This window comes from Acartia tonsa, chromosome 6 (genome assembly GCF_053477335.1).
Source record: "Acartia tonsa isolate MP-2025a chromosome 6, ASM5347733v1, whole genome shotgun sequence".
In the NCBI taxonomy this organism is placed as follows: Eukaryota; Metazoa; Arthropoda; class Copepoda; order Calanoida; family Acartiidae; genus Acartia; species Acartia tonsa.
The window spans coordinates 42741167-42764482 of NC_137265.1; the positions used below are offsets into that span (position 1 = coordinate 42741167).

The 23316-nt window shown below is 33.1% G+C and overlaps 1 protein-coding gene across 1 annotated transcript; it reads left to right on the forward strand.

Moving 5' to 3' along the window:
• Positions 1-2021: 2021 nt before the first annotated feature.
• Positions 2022-5860, forward strand: LOC145322720 (protein unc-45 homolog B-like). The gene is made up of 2 exons (XM_080164951.1): positions 2022-4638; positions 4994-5860. The coding sequence occupies exons 1-2, from the start codon at positions 2176-2178 to the stop codon at positions 5543-5545; spliced, it is 3015 nt and encodes a 1004-aa protein (XP_080021077.1). The 5' UTR covers positions 2022-2175; the 3' UTR covers positions 5546-5860.
• Positions 5861-23316: the final 17456 nt, after the last annotated feature.

Below are 23316 nucleotides of genomic sequence, written 5' to 3' on the forward strand. Positions count from 1 at the left end.
AACAACATCCATAAGTAGCGAAGCTCAAAAATTATGATTGTATATCAGGAAAAAAATACTATAAAGCAGTGTCATATAATAAATATTTAAAATCACGCAACCTTATAATCATGAAAGCTTAAAAATCTAGGAATCGATCTAGCACCGCAATTAATAGACAAGTCTTAATGAAAATTGATGGAAATATGTAGAACATGTGCATACTCAATCCCTGACAATTTCAATCGTCAATCCTGAATAGGAATTGAGAAAACCATGAAAACTTTAAAAATCTAGGAATCGATCTAGCACCCCAATTAATAAAAAAAATATTAATAAAACTTAGTGAAAATATGTAGAATATAAAATTAATTAATCCCTGAAAATTTCAGCCCTTTATCTTGAAAAGGAGCTGAGAAAATCACGAAAACGTAAAAATCTAGGAATCGATCTAGCACCCCAAATAACAAACAGACGGACAAAACAATGTATATAATAGATGAGCATGTATAGTGGAAATCTTCACAAAAAATTCAGTTGTCTATCTTGAATAGGAGCCGAGAAAATCACGTTTCCCCCAATTCATTAATTACGGACAGACGGACGGACATTGTAAATTATAGAGTAGCTTCGCTATTAATAAAACAAAAGGATAACAACATCTATAAAAGCGAAACTTAACTATTCAGACAGAGAATGAATATTCAAATATTGACAAATATAAAAGAAACAATGTATTTAAAATTTTTTAGATGTCTTAACAAAAATTCTGTGAAACTGTAGGTTGTTGGTTCAGTCTATAATTCATTACTGTTTGTTTCTTTTCCCAAACCGCGTCATACTCGAAACTAAAAATGCAAAAAATTACCTACTATCTTCAATAAAAATTGACTAATCGTCAAACTAATTTATTTTAAATAAAAATAAAAAATTAGATTCTAAGTTACATAAGAAATTAGTTTTCAAAAATTTAAAATAAGGGGGGGGTGGGTCTGTTGTAAATCAAGAAATAGTAGAAAAGGTATCTTTACCTTATACTTAAACTTAATTTGTCCGTCAATATTTCTAACGAGATTGAATTTATGTGTTGTTTAAAACCTTTTTCAAGAATTCCCGATGCTTTCCCTCATGGTGCTTATCGAGCACTGAAACAAAGTCCTGGGGGGCTACCAGTACACAATGTAATAGTACCCAATAATAACTTAACTAAATTTCCCACTCAACCCATTAAAAACAAACGAAAAACTACCCACTACCCCCTAATTTATAATTTGTTTCAAATGTAATTGAGGGGGGTTGGGTCAGTGATCGACTTTGGGGTAAATTGACAATCTTATTATTTGAAATAGTAAGAATTTTTGTCTGTGGCTTACGATTTCGAAAACTAAAGAACCGATTGAGTTCTCCCTTTTATGAAAGATTCACATAGATTCCAGGATAGTTTTAAGTTTGTCATTTTTATTTTCATTCGAGTCTAGGGATGGTTTTAGGCTATTTGTCTCCTCTCCCTCCTCTTTAGAATACATAGCTCATGATGCTAAGGGCGAAGCCACTAGTTCCTGAAAAAGAATAATCCTAAATTGAATGATAATGCTGCGCTACTTATATACAATGTACATAATTGTCCTTTTTCTCATAATGTGAATTTTCTTGAAATTTAGAGAAGTAGAATTTTCCCCTTTTACTACACTGACTTATATACACACACACACACACACACACACACACACACACATACAAGTCAATTCTAAAGCCGAAGAAAGCCCGTATGCATGCACCCTAAAATTTAGGGGAAAAGAAAGGGAGATTGAAATAAAAACGTATCTATTGTAAATAGGGCTCTATGCCTTTTTCTTAATAATCTAATACATTTTTCATTTTATAGATTTAGTAATTTTTTAAAGTAGAATTAAGATGAAAGCAAATTTTATGATTTTTCTAGAACTTTCACTATTGTTGCATCAGAAAAGACAATTGTATTATTTTACTTTCCCGTATTCTTACTCTCCTTTTCTTATATATATACAATACATAGAGGCATGTCAATGCTTTCTTTTCAAAATAGAATGAAACTTCTAGTAGGTGCTAGAATTAGCTCACAGTAATATAACCCAGGTGCCCGAAATACAATCATTTAGTTATATACAGATAAAGCTGTAATCTAAACATATATAATATAGACAAAGTTCTTTGAAAATGGGGGTTATAGAGGCGGTTATCAATGAGGAAGATTTCCTTGTAGAGGCCAACAAAGCCAAGGAGTTGGGCAATAAAGCTTTCAAGGATGAAGATTGGGATGAAGCTATTGAGCAGTACACCAAGGCAATTGATCTGGCCCCTGATGGTTGCAAGGAGAAGTCAGTTTACTACAAAAATAGGGCTGCTGCTTATCTTAAGCTTGAAGAATACAAGAGGACAGTGCTTGACTGTGACCTAGCTCTTGATATTACACCAAATGATCCCAAGGCGCTGTTTAGAAGATGTCAGGCTTATGAATTTCTTGGTAAGATTGACAAAGCTTATGGCGATGCTAAACTTATTCATAATCTTAACCCAAAGGACAAGTCAATTGAGCCAATGCTTGTCCGACTGCACAAAGCTGTACAGGCAAAGATGGATGAAATGTCTCAAACTGCTAACAAAGTACAGAGCATGTTTGATATTGTTTTCAACATTGAGGCTGACTCTGAAAAGCGTGAGAAGGCTGCTGATAACCTTATTGTTCTATCAAGAGAAAGGGCCGGGGCTGAGCTTTTGTTCAAGCATGGAATCATTCAACAGATCACCAGGTTGCTGAAGGTTGAAAAGGATATGAAGATTAGACTATCCTGTGTTCGTGTCCTTGGAGAGTTGTCCAAAAAGAGTGATGAAAGGGCAAAACTGATTCTTACAGAGGCTGGTGTTACTTTCTTTTTATCCGCATTGAATTGTAAACATGAGGAGATGGTAAATGCTGTGGAATATGCTATTCAGTGTCTTCTTGATTCAATCTCCAGGTTTGATCTTGTAAAGAAGTGGATGGAGAAGAGAAAGGATCAAAAGAGAATGACAAATGAGGAGAGAAAGCAGATGAGAAAAGATGAGGAGCTTAGGGATGTTCTGATGAAAGAAAATGCCAAGGAACTGAATGCTATTATGCATGTTATCACATTCAATGTTGTCTCCAGAACATTAACAGGTATGGGCAGAGATTCTCTGCTTAATCTTATTATTGCCAACTGTTCCTGGGACAAGATGAGGTGGGCTGAAAAAATGTTGAAATCTGATGCCTACAACAGGTTGATGGAGGTTGCCAGTGAGCTGTCACATTACAAGCATGAGTCTGCTATGGAGATCACTGACTCAACCAACACTATTGCTGGTATCTGCTTTGGACATTTGTATGATCAGATGTGGGACGATGAAATGAGAAACAAGCTTATTGAGAAGATTGATGAGTTTACTAAAGAAGCTCTAATGGATCCAAGTCTTGAAAGTAAGGTTAGAATAACAGTTGCTGTCACAACTCTACTCAAGCATGCCCCTGATCTAGGAAACTCACAGCTAACAAAAGATGGCTTCTTACAAATGCTACTTGCCATGGCCCAGTCAGATGTTTATATTGAACAACTAGTTGCCAGTGAGGCTCTTATTGCTGCCACTGCCAAGAAGAAGGATGCTAGCGCCATCATTAACCAGGGTATGGATATTCTCAAAACTCTGTACAAATCTAAGAATGATCACATCAAAGTGAGAGCTCTTGTTGGTATGTGTAAGCTTGGTGCTAGTGGTGGTCATGATGCTAGTATTAGACCTCTGGCTGATGGATCCAGTGAGAAGCTTGCTGAGGCTTGCAGAAGATTCTTGGTTAACCCAGCTAAAGACAGAGACCTGAGAAAGTGGGCTGCTGAAGGTCTTGCTTTCCTCACACTTGATGCTGATGTTAAGGAAAAACTTGTTGACGATGAACCTGCTATCAAAGCTCTGATTGATCTTGGCAGAACTGGAGGTCAGGATTGTATGTATGGAGTTGTCACCACACTTGTTAATCTTACCAACAGCTATGACAAACAAGAAATTTCTGAAGAGATGATCCAGCTTGCTAAGTTTGCCAAACATCATATTCCACAAGAACACGAATTGGATGACCCTGATTTTGTTGACAAAAGAATTTTTACACTTTGCCAGTATGGTGCAACATCAGCTCTGGTTGCTCTTTCCAAAACAGACTCAAAGAACATGAAAGAATTAATTGCCAGAGTTATCAATGCATTCTGCAAACATGCTGAGCTGAGAGGTTTGGTTGTGCAACAAGGAGGCAGCAAAGCATTAATACCAGTAGCTCTTGAGGGTACCGACAAGGGTAAGAGAGCAGCAGCCAGTGCTTTGTCAAGAATCGGCATTACACAGGACCCCACCATTGCATTTCCTGGACAGAGAAGCTGTGATGTTGTCCGACCAATTGCCAGCCTGCTCAAGGATGACTGCACATCTCTGGAGAACTTTGAGGCTCTGATGGCCTTGGGTAATCTGGCAACAGTTAATGAATCCACCAGGGGCAGGATGATGAAGGAGTCAGATGTTGTTATGAGTATTGAGAATTATATGTATGAGGATCACCCCATGCTGAAGAGAGCTGCTGTCCAGTGCTACCTGAATCTTTGCCAGTCACCTATTCAGGTAAATAGTTTAATAACAAAATTTGTCCATAATAGCGCAGCAACAGCAAGCTTGCATTGTATTGTATATCTTGATAAAGTCTAAATTAATATTTTATCTTAGAAGTGAATCAATTACTCAGATAAAGTTTATTTTTTAGGGAAGCTTAGAATTAGTTAACGGTATGTTATGTGGCGTAAAGTTATTTCAATCCACCATTTCAAATTTAATTTGAGGGGGTGGGGGGGTGGCAAAGTTTACAAGTTAAATAGATTGAGGAACAAACATTTAAAAGTTTTAGAATAATTATTAATCAAGCTACATAAAAATAAATAAAAAATGTTACTATTTTATTTAATAAATGTTTTTTTTTAAGGTGACCAGAGCAGAAGGCAATAACGACAAGGTGAAGTACCTGGTGCTGCTCTGTGGTGACCCAGATGATCCTGAAGTTGTAAAAGCAGCTGCTGGCTCCCTAGCTATGCTCACCTCTCAGTCCTCCAAGGTGTGCAAGAAGGTATTCGACTCCACCCAGTGGGAGGAATGCTTCCTGAATCTACTCGCCAACACCGACTATGAAATTACCTTCCGCGGTGTTGTTGTCATCAAAAACATGACCGAGGCTGGCAAAGAAATTGCAGACAGACTGTATGATACCAAGATCACGGAGGTGCTCCAGGCTCTTATCATGAAGGCAAAACTTGATGAGGGCAACTTTGAGAAGAATGAGCTACTCCAGAAGATCAGACCTGTTTGTGAGGCCTCTCTGGAGGCTGCTTATAAGCTTAATGTCATTAAGAAGTATGCTGAAGCAGTCAAGGAGGATGAAGAGGATGAAAAATTAGAAGAATGGGCCCACCATCCAGGATCTAAAAAGAATTCAAATCCTGCACAGTTAGAACCTTATAACAAAGGCTGTGCAAATTAAATGATCTGTTTTGTACTTTAGATATGAAATAATTTGTATTTAAACATTGTTCTGAATTGACATCTTGTAAAACACAGTTATGAGAATAATTCTAAAATTTTACAGAAAATTAATTTTTCCTTTGCCACATAAAAATATATTATTTAATGCCAAATATTATATTATAGACTGTTAGTTAGCTTATTTGATTTCTAAGTAATAAATTTCCATTGAAAAAAAATCCTAAGGTGTTTATGATTTAGTAAATTATAATGAAATGTAAAGTGAACATATTAAATAGATATTGAAATAAAAATGATTTATACCCAATTCAAATTCATTGTTTGAATTTATTGATGCTTTTCAATGGTGTGGCTACTCTATAACCAACGATATCGGACTGTAATTTATACTGGTACCCAATGTTTTATGAAATCGTTTTAATGCGTTTTGATTTATAGAATGGGTAACTTTGTTATTCATAATTTGGCTCATACACTATTTTAAAATTAACATAATGACAGGGGCATACTAAATACTTTATTCTTAACCTGTTTGTGTGCTACTTATGGACATAATGTCCTTGTTATGATACTAAAGGGTTGATACAATATAATGACAGTATTGTATAATAAAGTATAAAAAAACAAGGATGACAATATCCATATAAGGCGAATAACGTATGGACAAAGTGAAAGGATGTTCAGTGGTCATAATAAAGAAGGGGAGAAAAAGTATAAAAAAGAAAGTAAGTAAAAAAATCAGAAAGAGGTACCTCAGCAAAAAAAACAGCAATCTCTCTTGAATAGCAGCCAAGAAAATCTCCTTAAATAATGTTACCAACTGACAGACGGATAGACTAAGTAAATTACAGAGTAGCTTTGCTTCTAACAACAAAGTCTTTAATATCATTCTCTCTATGTGCATTTGTGCGCTGGGATGCACAATAAAGTTAAGAATACAGGGATAGCACAATTAATGATAAAAATTGCTGCAAATCATTATATGTTAAATTCTACCTTATAGTAGTATGAAAATTCAATCCTATTATATAAAGCAGTAGGATTTTTTTTGTTTGTAACTAAAGATTTCGATAACGACTGATACAATTGACTTTTTTTCATTTTAGGGTAGATTTACATAGGTTATTATAAGCAAAGTTTCACTGAAGTAGTTGGATGTCTATGTGAGTGCTGAGCTAACAAAAAGCACTAAATTATAGTAAGGCTAATTTACATATAATGTTTTTAAACTTGTGTACAGTTTAAATAAAAAGAAAATTATTTATATTTTGTTTTTAAAATGTCAAATAAACAATTATTTAAGATCCCATATAACCAAAGGAGGATAACAACATCCATAAAGCGAAGCTCAACAAATCAGATGGCCAAGTTTAAAATCAATGGAATTTAACATTCCTAAATTAACAATAGAAATGTCGGACCGACCGACCGATCTTAAATGTAGGAAAGTTTTGTATTTTACTAGAGCTCGAAGGCCGCAATTTCTTCAACTGACAAAAAGACCCAAGTTTTTTCTCAGACAAAATAAATCCTTTTTTCTGTTGAAAAATATTCTAATTTGTTATAAATTATATTGTAACAGTTATGACCATATATCCATGCATTCATCAGTCATTTAAGCCCATACATTGCTGCAAAATTCAAACTTTTAAAATCAAAACCAGCTTTTAGAAAAGCTCCTTTTGATAGATTGTTATCTAGCGTAACAGGCTTAAGCTGAGGACACGACGGACGGACTTTAAATAGATTCAGAGTAGAGAAACTTCGCTTCTATTTCCAATAGCACAAAATTTAAAATCACAAGTTTATTGGTACATAAGTTTAACAATACTAAAATCAATATCTACAGAATTAGGATGGGTCAAATGCGATAATAATAGATTCATTCTTCTTTTATATTTTGGGGTAAGGCATCAACAACATAATAGAAGGAATATTTGCAGAATTAAGGCGGGTTAAATTCGATAATAATGGATTCCTTCCCTTTATATATTTTGGGGGAAGGAATCAACAACACAAAAGCTATAAAAAATCTAAATCATGGTTAACCTAAAATAGCTATATATTTACATTGTTATTAAAAGGAGTGCAGCCATTCCTAATGTAGGGCTGTCCGCTACACTTACACAAACAAATAAACTTAAGGGCATCACCATCCTACATATTTACAGACGACAAATGCAGCTTTTTTCCAAATAATATATTAGTTGTTTTGTATGCACACAATTTTGTCATCACATCAGTAAATCTTTATGATCTATATATTTATTATCGGATGTTTTCTGCAAACCACAAATTTGAAAAAGCAAAAGAATATTTTTTATAAATAGGAAAACTTTGGGTATTAGTGTACATTTTCGGTCCATACAAAAAAGTATAAAGTTCTAAAATCAACATCCAACAGACAACCAATTGCTTGATTACAAGACCTTTGTCTTGAAGTTCTAATAAGTTGTTTATGAGCCAGTGAATTCTTCTAATTAATGTAAAGCGCCGAAAAAGCTAAAGCTTGAGACCCATAAAGTTGACCCTTAAAAAAATCATTTGTATTTCTGCAAAATTTACCATGAAGTTTTAAAATGCCAAATAAAGTATAATTAATGTAAAAACACTATTATCAAATAAAAGTGTTGTTGTATCTTGATAGCCTGATATCTAGTTGCCGAAAGTGTACGCAGTTTCCTGGGTGTTTCCTCATCCTAGCTCAATATTTACTACTAGCTACAAATCTTCAAACTTCCATTAAAAAAATCAAAATTTGAATGTATAAACGATTTATACATTATACATTTGAATTTTTTAAATTTTTATTTTTTTTTAAGTTTGAAGCTTTTTTAGCTAGTAGTAAATATTGAGCTAGGATGAGGAAACACCCAGGAAACTGCGTACACTTTCGGCAACTAGATATCAGGCTATCTGTATCTTTTGTCTTTTATGTTTATTCGATAAAACCAATATTTTAAAATTGTATTAAAAAATGGAGTTATAGCTTGTAGCAACTTTTTTGGTTAAATCTCTGCGACAAAAGAAAAAATATTTGGATGGGAGAAAGATGTTGTTGGCTGAATAAAAACAGTCTCAGCCACCAAATTTGCCAGTTCAATTGTTAAGACCCTGAAAATGCAATTTAAGATTGACAGATTTAACAAGGATGACAACATCCATAAGTAGCGAAGCACAAAATATCGTAGATGGGAATACGTATAAGTAGATTTAAAGGGTATTTATTAAAATCAAGAATAGATTTATTGGATAAAATAAACACGAAACCTTGTTTTATTTTGTATGATGACGATGGTCAAAGTAAATTACATTTAAGATGCACATAACAATGGGGAAAATTATTTTGATACTGATATCCCAAAAAAGTTGGATAAAAAAACAAAGATATGAGGAAATATGTAAAACATATAAAAATAGCCAAAAACCTGATAAAAGGCAGTCTGGCCGCTATGGTTGTTTTCTTAAAACGACAGAAAAAAATTAAATTTTTATATCCTTAACTTAAAAAATTTGGAAAATCGGACCATATACATTGAAGATATGGAGAAAAATGTGAAAAATATAAAAATAGCCTAAAACCTGTTAAAAAGGCAGTCTGGCCGTCATGGTTGTTTTCTTTAAAAGACGGGAAATTTAATTTTGATATCAATAATTGAAAAAATTTAGAAAATTGGACCATAAACACTGAAAATATTGAGAAAAATGTGAAAAACATAAAAATAGCCTAAAACCTGCTAAAAAGGCAGTCTGGCCTTCATGGTTGTTTTCTTTAAACAACGGGAAATTTGATTTTGATATCTATAACTGAAAAAATTTTGAAAATCGGACCATAAACACTGAAGATATGGAGAAAAATGTGAAAAATATAAAAATAGCCTAAAACCTGCTAAAAAGCGGTCCGACCGCCAATGATGTTTTATAGTCAATTGTGCTCCTTAATGATGGGAATGTTGTCAAAAAATTTCAGAATTCTATCTTTTATAGGAGCTGAGTAAATCCCATTTCCCCCATAGCGTTACGGACTGACGGACTGACGGACTGACGGACGGACGGACGGACGGACATAGTGAATTATAGAGTAGCTTCGCTACTAAAAATGGAGTATCAACAGTTTTATTTTATCAATTCGTATCAAAGACAGCTTTCCACGGAAAGTAAAATTTAAAAAATAATAAGATTAATTCCAGTTTTGTCGGAGACTTGGATCAACAAATTGTATGATGTTTATTTCCTTGGAAAATTGTCTGCAGTATATGATTTTCAGAATAGTCGAGAATCGGTTCTAATGCAGCGGATATTAATCAATTTCAAAGCCATACTAGAAAAAAAATGTTATGTTTTAAAAACACATTTTTGCTTGATGTTTAATTTTTGTTTGTAAGAGTATGCCAGCGTGAAATTTTGTTATATAATAACAATACCATTGCTACCAATTTGATAATATCATACAATTTTGATAAAGAGGAACAAGATTGGAAACTAAGAATTTATTTGCTTATTTTCACTTTTTATATCAATATAGGTTTTTTTACATTATTATAATGAAAAGTAAATTACCTTAAAAACATTGTACAACCTTTTAAAATGCCCTGCAAGACCTTGGTACAATGGTCGCGCAACCAATTGAATAGTTGTGTTTAAAACGTAAAAGAACTAAAAATTATGTACAAATCGGAGCCTGTTTTTTGTTTATCAACATGGTCTTATTCGTGTCCAATTCGAATTGATCATTATAGCCAACCTTTTCTGTGCTTTCTCTCAAAGCGAGCACAAAACCCTTCTCCCCCTTTTTTTTAAAATTATCATTATAAGAGAAAAGAGTTTTCCTTTTTGTGTAAACCCCTGCGGGCCTATACATAAGAGGCAGCCCTGTTCCAAGGAAAAATAGTATTACACTGTTATTGATCAGGTTTATCCGCAAAATAATGGGGAGGAAGTAAACATTGGAAAGTGAATTAAACTGGTACCCAAAGTTTTAGAAAAACATTCTCTCATTTGATGACTGAATTACTTTAGAACCTTATTAAATTTTCGATTAGTTGGTATGAAACCTCCAGATTATAATATTACAAAAATTATAAAACACGGACCGAGATGATAAATTCTTATATTTATTATTACAGTAATTAAAATAATTATTTTTGTTTATGAGATGGAGTCAAGTAGCCTTTTTAAAAATCTGGAATCATAAAGGATGGATAAAGGAAAAGGAATTTTAGTCGAAAAAAAAATTGATTTATTTTTGCAGCTTTCTACATTTTCTATTAATGTATCCTATCCGAGGGAGGGGAATGGAAGATGTTATCTTATTTAATAAAGTAGTAATTATTCTTTTTTAGCTAAAGTTATTAGAATTGGCTATTCTGATTAGATAATGCTTTTCTGGAAATCTTTAAAATTGCCTCTTGGTTTTTTTTTCATTTCCTTTCATCCCCCCCCCCCCCCCCTTCATAGTGAAGTATATTATAGCCCTTAGTATATGAACTGACATTTTGAGATACTAGATAAAGTACCAATTACTTTCTGCCTGCCAAAATAGTCGACTTTGTTACGCTTCGAATTCTAAAATAATAATCAATTAGAGACTATACACTAAAAAATAAGTATGATGATATCCTTAAATGTGAAGCTAAGTCAATCATAAAATGGTACAAATAAATATTAACAAAAGAAAAGAGTGAGGAAATTTTTAAAGATAAAGAAATATTATTTTTTTTAAATTTAAACTTAATTAAAATTTGAGATACTTAATAATTTGTATTTTAACATTATTTTTTTTTTAAAGTTGCCCTGCTTTTTTGGTTTTACCATAGTGTTACAGGATTTGTCATAAAACATAAAATTTTTAAAATTGATACAAAGCCAGTTGTAGAGTTGCTTTAATTCTAGAAATAATTGGTCTAGAAATTATTATTAAAGACTTGAACTAATTGTTAGCAAAACAAAACAAAAAATATGACTTTGACTTTCATTTACTAGATTAATTATTGAATACTAGCGGCTATCCTTCTAGAGCTTCTAGGGGCACTTGTGGTGAGGGATGTGAAGTTGCCCCCATCCACTTCTTTTTAATTTTTAAAAAAGAAAAATTAAAGACAATTTTCTTTGAGGGTGTGCAAGGAATTTCTCTTTGGAGGATAGTGCTATACCCTACCTATCAAGAGCTATATTGTATATGAGAACCATATCGGTTCAATGGTTAAAGAAAGTGTTAATTAACTTTCAAAACAATTCGTTACGAACTGACCAAAAAAATAGAACACCTTTACTCAAAAAATATGACAATTTCAACTCAGGGATGTAAAGGGCCGATATATTTATGCACATAATGATGTACAAAATGACCCCTTCTGTAGATAATAATTAGTGGTTGAAACGTTTGGACACCCAACTGAATAAACCATCCAATCAAAATTGACTAAAAGTCCCCATAGAATAAGAAAGCGTTATTATTATACTTTGGGGACTAGTGTAATAAACAGCCCACTGTCCCCTTCGTCCCTGAATACAACTATTTTCAAGAAAAAAATAAGTCATATAACTTATTTGCTTTTTATGTCCTGTGTTTGTAACAAAATACTTTTAAAATTCATGAAGATAATTTGTAAACCGCAAAGATTGTATTTAAGTAATTGGATTCTATTTGTCATGTTAAAATGTTTCTGTACAGTCAAATAATAGATGTTTAAGATCTAGATACATACTCTTTAAATCAGCCAATAGGAAACAGCGGAGGAACAATCCGATCATATTATTGGTAGGAAAGTACAGATTTAGGTACGAAATATTAGTTTTTTTATTTATTCGTGTAACTTGACAGCTGTAAATGTAAATTCATAAACTGCGAACCAAAAAAATATGCAAATCTGAATTTTCATAATAGCAGCTTTATTATTCATTTAGGATGATTTTACTGTAAATATAAAATGTAGATGCATCTTTTGGTTACAAGTTTCCATGTTATTTTTTTTAATCGGCACTAATGAAGCACAAGATCTCAAAAACAGCATTTGGGGGAAAAACTGGTGAACCAAAAAGATATGCAAATCCAAAACAAAGCAATGGAAAAACGATTTTTAAGTTTGACGGATTATAGAGGCAGATTGCCGATCTAGATATTTATATTAGTCAAAGTTTATTGTAGATATGTGTTTTTATTTTTAGTAGTTACTCTATATTATTGTTTGTCTTTGTCGTAAAGGAGACATCAAATTTATTCAGTTGCTATTAAAGATAGAAGTCTAACATATTCTGAAGATTTATCTAATTATTTACTCATTTCTTCTACTGGGTTTGGATTTATTTTTTTCTTCATATTTCCATGCTACGTTATTTTAGAATGTTCAGCCTTGTTGAAATTGGTGTATAGATTTACTGATGTCTTAACCTCTTTTCGAGGAAGCTTTGTGTTTATCAAGTGCAAAATTAATTCCTTATCATTAATCCTAGAATTAAGCGCAAATGTCGTCTTTTTGACTTTCCCTTCATAAAGTGACGCAGCATGGATTGTTTATATGCGCCCACGTTTTTCACTTTTGAATGAGACATGAGTGTGTGAAGATTTCGGAGAACAAAATTGGGCCTATCATTGGTCTCATAGTGTGTGAACGACCCTTGTATATCAGGGATTTGAAACCATAAGAGCTTCAGGTAGAATTTGTTAATTTGATTAAGAAGTATGGTGTATAGGACGATTATATGTAGTTTTAAAAAGGCTTTAGCCAGCTAAGCATGAAACTTAATTATGTTTAATATATGTTTTAGTAATTTTTATGTGCCTTTATTTTTGCATTTAACAATGATTTATTAAACCAAATAATTTTCCTTTAAAGCCAAAGTTTCCAAAGATTTTTACCGTAGAGAAAAATGATTTTTAAAAAAGCAAATAAGATTACGTGGTTATAAATAACTGGAATTATGAACTAATTGATATTGTAATTTCAGGTCTTTGAAATAATTTCATCAATAAATCTATATTCAAACCTGCTGTTGAAACTTGATGGTTCCTGGTATTGGGGGTTTGTATGTTCGCCAACTGATCTCGTGAACTTCCCGCTAATTCGGAAGTCAAGCTCAACCAAAGTGTCATGGTTGAGACAATTTCAAAGTATCTGATGAATATGCGTTAGCATTCATCAAGAGATCAATAGCATATAGTGTATTGATGCAAAAAAGAAAGAGCTGCACAAGCAATTTCAAAGGACTTGAAGTTTAGGCGTTAGCAAATTTCAATATCCTGATGGTTGAAGGAGCTGCACAAGCAATTTCAAAGAAGTGAAGGTTGAAGTTTAGGCATTAGCAAATTTCAAATAACCTGATGGTTGAAGGAGCTGCACAAGCAACTTCAAATGGTTCTGAAGAATAGGCATTAGCATTCTTCAAAGAATCTGGAGAATAGGCGTTAGCATTCTTCAATAGATCAATAGCATATAGTGTATTGATGAAAAAAAAAACATTGACAATTTTTCTGTGAAATAATTACCTAGTGAATCAATATGGTGCTCACTAAAAAGCAGAAAATTGAGCGAGCTATCGCTATTGGCAATGAAAGGCTAGAGGTGTTTGACGAACAGATAAAAGTGTTTTATGAAAATCTAAAAGCCTGCCAAAGTTTTAGTTCATGTGAAAATGTGAATTTAAAATCAATTCGTGACATTTTTAGTGAGGTCAAGGACCAATCTGACCTAATAAAAAGTCTAAAATCTGCCGTGGAGACTAGTGAGATGCGCAAGTTCAAGCGTGATTTGTATGAAGCTAGTGAACAGAAAACTGTTGCAGTTAAAGTTTATGCGTCGTTGGAGCAGTGTACGAAAATTCTGCACTGGCTTGACAATGATTCAGACGACGCGAGGTCGAGCACTGTCGCCAGGAACCTCGACGTCGTTGAGAAGGTGAGGATGGACATGGGAGTGCTTAAAATTTCCATGGAGTTGCGCCAAGAAGTACGTGATATATACCGAAGGCTTAGAGAGATGGAACGTCGTTCATCTAACTCGGATAAGCTTGGTGTCTGTGGCACCAATAATTGCGACAGTTATTATAGTCGTAGGTTGCTCCATGAGGCTAGTGCTGGTGTGAATACAGTCTACAAGTCAAGTTCTGCACCCAGCCCCTGTACCTTCTTTGTTGATAATGAACCGGTTGGTACTGCCGTAGCTGTTGATAATGAGCCGGTTGGTACTGCCGTAGCTGTTGATAATGAACCGGTTGGTACTGCCGTAGCTGTTGATAATGAGCCGGTTGGTACTGCCGTAGCTGTTGATAATGAGCCGGTTGGTACTGCCGTAGCTGTTGATAATGAACCGGTTGGTACTGCCGTAGCTGTTGATAATGAGCCGGTTGGTACTGCCGTAGCTGTTGATAATGAACCGGTTGGTACTGCCGTAGCTGTTGATAATGAACCGGTTGGTACTGCCATAGCTGTTGATAATGAGCCGGTTGGTACTGCCGTAGCTGTTGATAATGAACCGGTTGGTACTGCCGTAGCTGTTGATAATGAACCGGTTGGTACTGCCATAGCTGTTGATAATGAGCCGGTTGGTACTGCCGTAGCTGTTGATAATGAACCGGTTGGTACTGCCGTAGCTGTTGATAATGAACCGGTTGGTACTGCCGTAGCTGTTGATAATGAACCGGTTGGTACTGCCATAGCTGTTGATAATGAGCCGGTTGGTACTGCCGTAGCTGTTGATAATGAACCGGTTGGTACTGCCGTAGCTGTTGATAATGAGCCGGTTGGTACTGCCGTAGCTGTTGATAATGAACCGGTTGGTACTGCCGTAGCTGTTGATAATGAGCCGGTTGGTACTGCCGTAGCTGTTGATAATGAACCGGTTGGTACTGCCGTAGCTGTTGATAATGAGCCGGTTGGTACTGCCGTAGCTGTTGATAATGAACCGGTTGGGTCTGCCGTAGCTGTTAATGATGAACCTGTTGGTTCTGCTTGTGATGCTGTTATTGAGAAACCTGTTATTTCTGCAGTTGACGCTGTTGTTTGTGTTGCAGTCAAATCTGATGTTAAAGATACTGCCATAGCTGTTGATAACATTGCTACGGCAGGTGAGGCTGTAGCCGTTCACAATGATGATGCTGAAATTGGTTGTGTTGCAGCCGGTTCTGATATAGAGGTTGGTGCTGTTGTGAATCAAGAATCGACCTGGCTGCTGCCAAGCTGGCCGCCCGACACAGGGTAAAGGGCCTGCAATATGGCGGGTGTTGCCGCCAGAAAGTTATTGAAAGTCTACCAACCCACAAATCTAATTTACAACATAAACTATTTATGTGTGAAAATGATCTTTTAAAGAAAAAATAATACAAGTTATATATTAAGCTTGTGAAGGGAACCTAAAAAGGTTCTGTAAAGAATAAGTATTCATTATTCAACTAATTTTATTGTTCATATTTAAGCACAAAAATTCTACAAAATTGTTTAGACTTTTAAAGCAGATTTTAAAAGATTTTGTTTCTTTAAGTATGACTTCGAAAAGCAAAAGTTGTGTGTATTAACTACCAAATGATTTTTGCAGATTTTTTTAGATTGAGAAAAATAGATTTTTTAAAATTATTTTTCGAGGTATTTTTTTTTCATGGTTCACGTTTGCTTAAAAAATGTTATTTCTCAGATTCTCATATGAGATAATGCATTAAAGTAAAGAACACAACATGTAAAATTATTATGATAATGTTTAAAATATTTCTGATTATTATTTTAAAAAGATTATCGCAAAAAATCAAGATATTTGTTTTATTTTGTAAGCAAATAAAGGTTTTTCGTTCACTCCGGAGGCAAGGATTCCTAATAATCCACGCGTAAAGATTTTTCTTCATTCCGAGAGCAGAGATTCGTAGTAATATATGTACCTAGCGATTTCGGACAGGGCCATTTTAAACCTTGAGAAGTATTTTATAGCAATTATTTTCCTAGGTACATATATTTTCGTTCATGTTTAAATATAAACTCTATTTTCTATGAGATAAGCATTTATAATAATGAACACGATGTATGATATTATTAAATTATTGATTATTATTTATATGAATATCACAGAATTAATTTAAGATAAACTATGCATATTTTAAATTAACCTTTCCTTCATTTTTATCGCAGATATTAAAATAAAAGCGGTTATTAAAAATTATGATTAATAATTGATTCTTATTTTATGGAAATTGAGATTTTTTTTTAGTAAAAAAAGCCACATTTTCATATGCCTATTTTTATGCCTAAAATAAGAATCAAATGAAATGCGATTAATTTTTATTCTATTTCATATGCTCAAATTTAATTTTATTGAGTTTAAATTCTTTTCAAAAGTACAATTCATCAAAAAAACTTACCTGAAAAGTTTACCAAAAAGAATAAATGTGTCGAGGTTGCGTGATTCGATATTTATTCTAAGAAAAAAATCAAGTATAATTTTAGCAGATTTTTTTTAAAATTATATATGAATTTCAATCAAGTAAAACATTTTTATTCAGATCAAGGAATGATTGAAAATTCATATTTAAAGTCTCATATTTCTTTTACAAAGAAAAATTGGTATTTTTTTTTCATAATTTCAATGAAAATTCTAACGAAGATATTATTTTGCTATTCTTTAAGTATTAAAAAGTTTTATTGTTGATTAAGATATTACAGTTCTTATTCATTAAGTTTGAAAAACTTTCTGCCCAAGGATTTTGAAACATTTTTTCTTACTACTCTTTTTGATGCTTAACAAATTAGTTTTAAGTACCTATAAATCTTAATTTTCTTGTCTAAGATTTATTTCGTTTTATTTTACCATTATTGTTTACATTTCGACCTGATTTCGTAGGTACTTATTGATTTATTAATAATGATTTATTACCTATTGATTATGAAATGATTATTATTTAGTATAAGTTGTTATATTTACAACATCATGATTAATAGGATTATCCATTTTAGGATTTGTGTATGTGATCTTGTGATTGTCATGTGCATGGAATGTTGTATGGTACAAACCAATCCCCATCCTTCTATCCTAAAATGTGAGGTATTATGAGTCCTAGTGAGGAGTATAATATTGTGTATGCATTTCACGGGGTTTCATTTAGTTAGGAGCAAAATTGTCACGTTTTCGGGATGTGGCCATTCTCATGTGATTATGGTGAGTTGAGTTTAGTGAGAAATGTTGCTAATGCTCAGCGCGAAAAAAACCTTGAATCTCGTTAAGGAAGTTAATTTGACTTTCAAACGGGGGGTGTGTCTTAACCTCTTTTCGAGGAAGCTTTGTGTTTATCAAGTGCAAAATTAATTCCTTATCATTAATCCTAGAATTAAGCGCAAATGTCGTCTTTTTGACTTTCCCTTCATAAAGTGACGCAGCATGGATTGTTTATATGCGCCCACGTTTTTCACTTTTGAATGAGACATGAGTGTGTGAAGATTTCGGAGAACAAAATTGGGCCTATCATTGGTCTCATAGTGTGTGAACGACCCTTGTATATCAGGGATTTGAAACCATAAGAGCTTCAGGTAGAATTTGTTAATTTGATTAAGAAGTATGGTGTATAGGACGATTATATGTAGTTTTAAAAAGGCTTTAGCCAGCTAAGCATGAAACTTAATTATGTTTAATATATGTTTTAGTAATTTTTATGTGCCTTTATTTTTGCATTTAACAATGATTTATTAAACCAAATAATTTTCCTTTAAAGCCAAAGTTTCCAAAGATTTTTACCGTAGAGAAAAATGATTTTTAAAAAAGCAAATAAGATTACGTGGTTATAAATAACTGGAATTATGAACTAATTGATATTGTAATTTCAGGTCTTTGAAATAATTTCATCAATAAATCTATATTCAAACCTGCTGTTGAAACTTGATGGTTCCTGGTATTGGGGGTTTGTATGTTCGCCAACTGATCTCGTGAACTTCCCGCTAATTCGGAAGTCAAGCTCAACCAAAGTGTCATGGTTGAGACAACTGATCTGATTAAAAAGTAAAAGCTTTTGTTAACAATTAAATTAAATTTTACTTTTCAAACAAAACAATTTAACTTTCTATGTAAAATCTGTTGTTTTAATTGAGGATCTGCAGCTGCAAGCGTAATTAATCTCTTGTGGGTCTACGAAATATAGTTTTGGACAATTAGCGGCTACAGACAGCCGCCCTTGGATACTGTTCAGCCGCTAAACATAACAACCGCAGCCAAATTGCAGCAACACTTATTTGGGATACTTTATAGCCGCAGCTGTGAGATACAGTCAACGATGAGCCGACAATATTGCAGTATTGCTCAGCCGCAGCCGGCTGCCGACCCCTTATTAAATTAACTATCTAAACAAAATAATTTAGATTTCTGTGTAAAATCTGTTGTTTTTTATCGTAATTTCTTTCTAAGATGAAATTTATCGATGCATAAACACAATAAAATATGCTTCAACAAGAACAACAATATCAATGAACAGCGCAGCAATCATAAATTAAATCAAATGAATGTAAAGAAGTTCTTAATAAACAAACATAATTTTCTCTTGAAATAGATTTTTAGATAATATTTTCAATTATTTACCTAAACATGGAGAGGTAAAAATTAAATTTGATACAAAATTACTATCTTACCAAAAAGACAAAAGACCCTCCCCCCCCCCCCTCAGATCATATCAAAGTTGCTTTACCTTAACACATACATTATTGTTTTTGACAATGAATAAGGATTCTATACATATTACTAGCGTATGCGCCCCTAGCATTTAGGGGAGATAGGGGTGTAAAAAACAGCCTAAAACCATCCATATATTTAAATTTAAAAATAGAAAAGCCTTAAACTATCTAAGGACCTAGAAAGCTAACCTAAAATGGAGAACAAAGAAAACCTTACTACTTATAAAATAGGATATTGATACGTTAGTTAAAGAGAACCTGCACAACTCCTAATGTATTGTTTAAATTTCACAAAAATCTAATTAACAAAACTAATGAATATGAAATTATAATTTTCTTATTTGGCAGCAAGGTCGTGAGGCCAGGGTCCTAAAAGACAAGGACTATTATATCAATGCATGATTATCGCAACCGTGAATAAATATGTATGTGTGTTCGAAATGTTGTTCTTGATATTGATCTAAAATTATGATCTTACCCAGCTGCTTTAGTATATTTCATCATAACATCAAAGTAACAAGATGTCCATGAGCTTGTTTGTGTGTATCGAGGCATCTCTAAAACCGCTGAACCGAAATAGTCCTTTTTATGAGTCTTTAACATGTAGCTTCACATAGATCCTGACAGGGTTTATAAATGTTTTTGTGGAGGGTACCGCTTCCATCCCTAGAGAAATCGCCCTAAAATATCCTCCCCCCAATATTTCTTTAAATTAAATTAAAAATATGAGGGGTGGAATCAATCCCCTCCCTCAATTGCTTCTAGGGGCGTAGCCGCTAGTTTACAGCAAACGACTAGACAATAATTATGATCTAACAACAAAAGCTATATATAGTTTAGATAAAGCATAATATAACTATTAAATGATGTATCGAGAATTAGACTAAGACATCATAAAAAACAACGGAATCTTTATGTTAACAAGAACGACACAACACAAAAAGGCTGATTTAAAAACTTTTATGGAGAATAAAATTAAAGCGAAAATAGCAATTTAGCAAAGTATGTTTTTTATGTTTCTTTTCATTTTTTCTTTATCTTCCTATAAATCGCAATGTTAAGTTTTAAATCAATGGGGTTATTCTATCTTGAAAAATATTATTTAATACTTAACGCTAAATTAATTTTATTAATTATTCTATACAATTTTGACAGTTTATGTCGACTAAATGGCCTTCAATAAAAGTGGTTAATGCTTACAAATTATCGACATACATTTATTGATTAATCATTCTACTAAATTCATTGACATAATATACATGTTGACACTATGACTAAAAGTGGTCATAGCTGACATATTATCGACATTATGACATCCCAAATACAACATGACTAAAAATTATAATTTTTCCGACAGACAAACCAATTTTAAAAATGCCCCGCTTTTTAAAACTGGCCCAAAACATCTTTCTCTATGATTAATATACCAATTATTGCCTTTCATTACAGAATTTTCAAGTGGATTGATCGAGAATTTGATCTGGAAACTCGGATCAACCCCAGGACATCGGCGAATTTAGTTTTGGTTGGTTAAAAACATTTTCATCCTTATCCCCCCCCCCTATTTTTAAATGATTCAATTCTCTGTTGTTTTTTTTACCTTGAAGGGCTTCCCTATCATTATTAAAATTCAACTTCAGACAGAGGGACATACAAACATAATTCTACTTTTTTTGTACTCGATTTACAAAAATCAATGAATCCAACCGATCTAAAACTTTATAATTGAAGCTTTTAGAGCGAAGTGTAAAAAAGCCCCTAGGACGCATACGCGCCACCACATGTAAATACCTACATTCATGGAGGTAGGGAGGGGACATTGGACTGTAAATTATACTAGCACCCAAAGTTTTATTAGTTTGATTAAAAACTTTGGGTACTTTTAAAAAATCTTGATTGGTTGGTACAAACTAGCAGTGTCTAAACTTTCAACCAATAGTTTTAATTTAGAGAAAGGTTAAATTTGGGCCATACACAAATTTACCGACCAATGTCCTTTCCCTGACGTACATTTAATTTAAAAAGCAAAACTTATTTACATTTAAGTCATGTCCACCATCCGATATAATATTTTTTGGTGTTCTGAACTTTAAATAGTAAATTTATTTTTTAAATTGGCTCTTTCACTTAAATCTGTTTTTAGACAACCCAACCAAGATTTTATGTTTTTACTGTAATAAGTTTTCTTTAGCTGATTACTAATGCTGCCCTACTTATGAACAAATTTTTCCTTGTTAGATGTTAGACAACATGTATTTTTGTTGTAAAATGGGTCTAACCCATAATTGGGATAAAGAATCCAAAAATTAATAGCAGAAAATTCTTGGTATTGTGTATGTCAGTACTTCTGTCTGTTTGCCGATAATGCACCACCTTCCCTTCACTTTCCCATAACTACTCATTCTTTAAATTTTCCCTCCCTTTCCTATCAACAAATTTAAATGCTATATTTATATAGAAATTTAAATTTTCTTGAAACAACGTATAGTGTCCATAAAAAATGACGTCATACAATACAAATGACCAATGACAGGCCAATAAATAATTTACTATTGGTCAATTACAATGTATATTGGCCTATCGCTGGTCATTTGTATTGTATGACGTCAATTTATTCAAAAGAGTATTTTTAGAAATATTCATAGAATTATTATCTCTGTTTCTTGATCTATCAAAGAAAACGTTAAGCGGCCAAATAAAGACTTTTTATTTTAGCTTTTTCATCATATGTTTAGTTAGAAACAGGGGGGAGGGATATTCGAAAGTAAATTATACTGGTGCTCAAAGTTTTATAAGCAGGTTCTCTCACTAGTTGGCTTAAAACGATGATTACTTTTATTAAATCTTGATTAGTTGGTTATAAACTAGAAGTGTTCAAACCTTTAAACAATTATTTTCATCTATAGTAATGGTATAGTTATTTCTCGCATCGTATTATAAACAGCTTTCCGCGGATAAAGAATGTACAATTATAAGATTAAAACCAGTTTTTTTCAGCTCCGAGGTGCCAAAGGCACGGGCTAAAAACTTGTTTTAATCTTATGATTGTGACCCGACATACATAGATGTCAGGACACCATGCCTGATAATTCGTAGAAAGCTGGATATAATACGATGCTAGACATAGTTTTTTCGTATGGATGAGAACCGGTTCCTATCCACCGTATTCGAATGAAAACGAGAAAGAAATTTCCCAAGACATAAATCTTAAAGTAAACCATCCCGAGATCAATGCAATGCCTTCCTGAAATGAGCAACTCAATCGTTCAGACAAAACAATGTTACAATGTTACTACTTTATTTAATGGGATAATAATATGTTCAAGCTATTAAATTTTAAAAATAATAATTAGTCCAGGTACATAAAGTAATAATAATTTGTATTTATTAGTTTGAGTCAATTGTGTTATTTTGTTTAATATTGTTTATTTAATAATCAATTGTTAGCAAACCAATTACTAAAAACTTCAAACATAAAATATCTTTGCTTTATGACCCAATTTTCACAGGGAGTAAGGGAGGGGACAATAGATCGAATATTCAATTTTTAGGAGTCTCAGACTTTGGGGACTGGCTTAAAGGGAATGTGCAAGTATTTAGCAGTTTTTGACTGAGTTTGGGGACTTGCGCATAAAATGCCGCTACTCATTATGTATGTTTTGAATATTGCAGACGGGGAGACGGGATAAGGGAAGTGGGGGAAGGGAAATAAACACTCGTTGTGTTAGTTTGGAATGTAGCAGACGGGGAGAAGGGAGGTGGGGGAAAGGGGCAAGGGGCAAGGGAAATAAACAGAATAAAAAGGGGCAGTCATATTCTTGCTAGGAGCTGGACGGGTCCAATAATCTTTTAATCTTTAAAAATCACACCAAAAAACCTCAATATATTTCATCAAAAACAAGTTGTGATTTCACTTTACATGACGCTATGGAAATCTATTATTCAATTAACAATCCCTTTATAATTTCCTACAAATTTATTGGATTAAACTGGATTTCATGCCCTTTCTTTGATAACTCTTATATTGAATTAATTGCCCATTGTCCCCTCCCTTACTCCCTGCAATTTTCATTATCAACAAGTTCAGAATATAAACAAGAAAGAAAAGAAAAAAGAAATGAAGATCTACTTCGTAA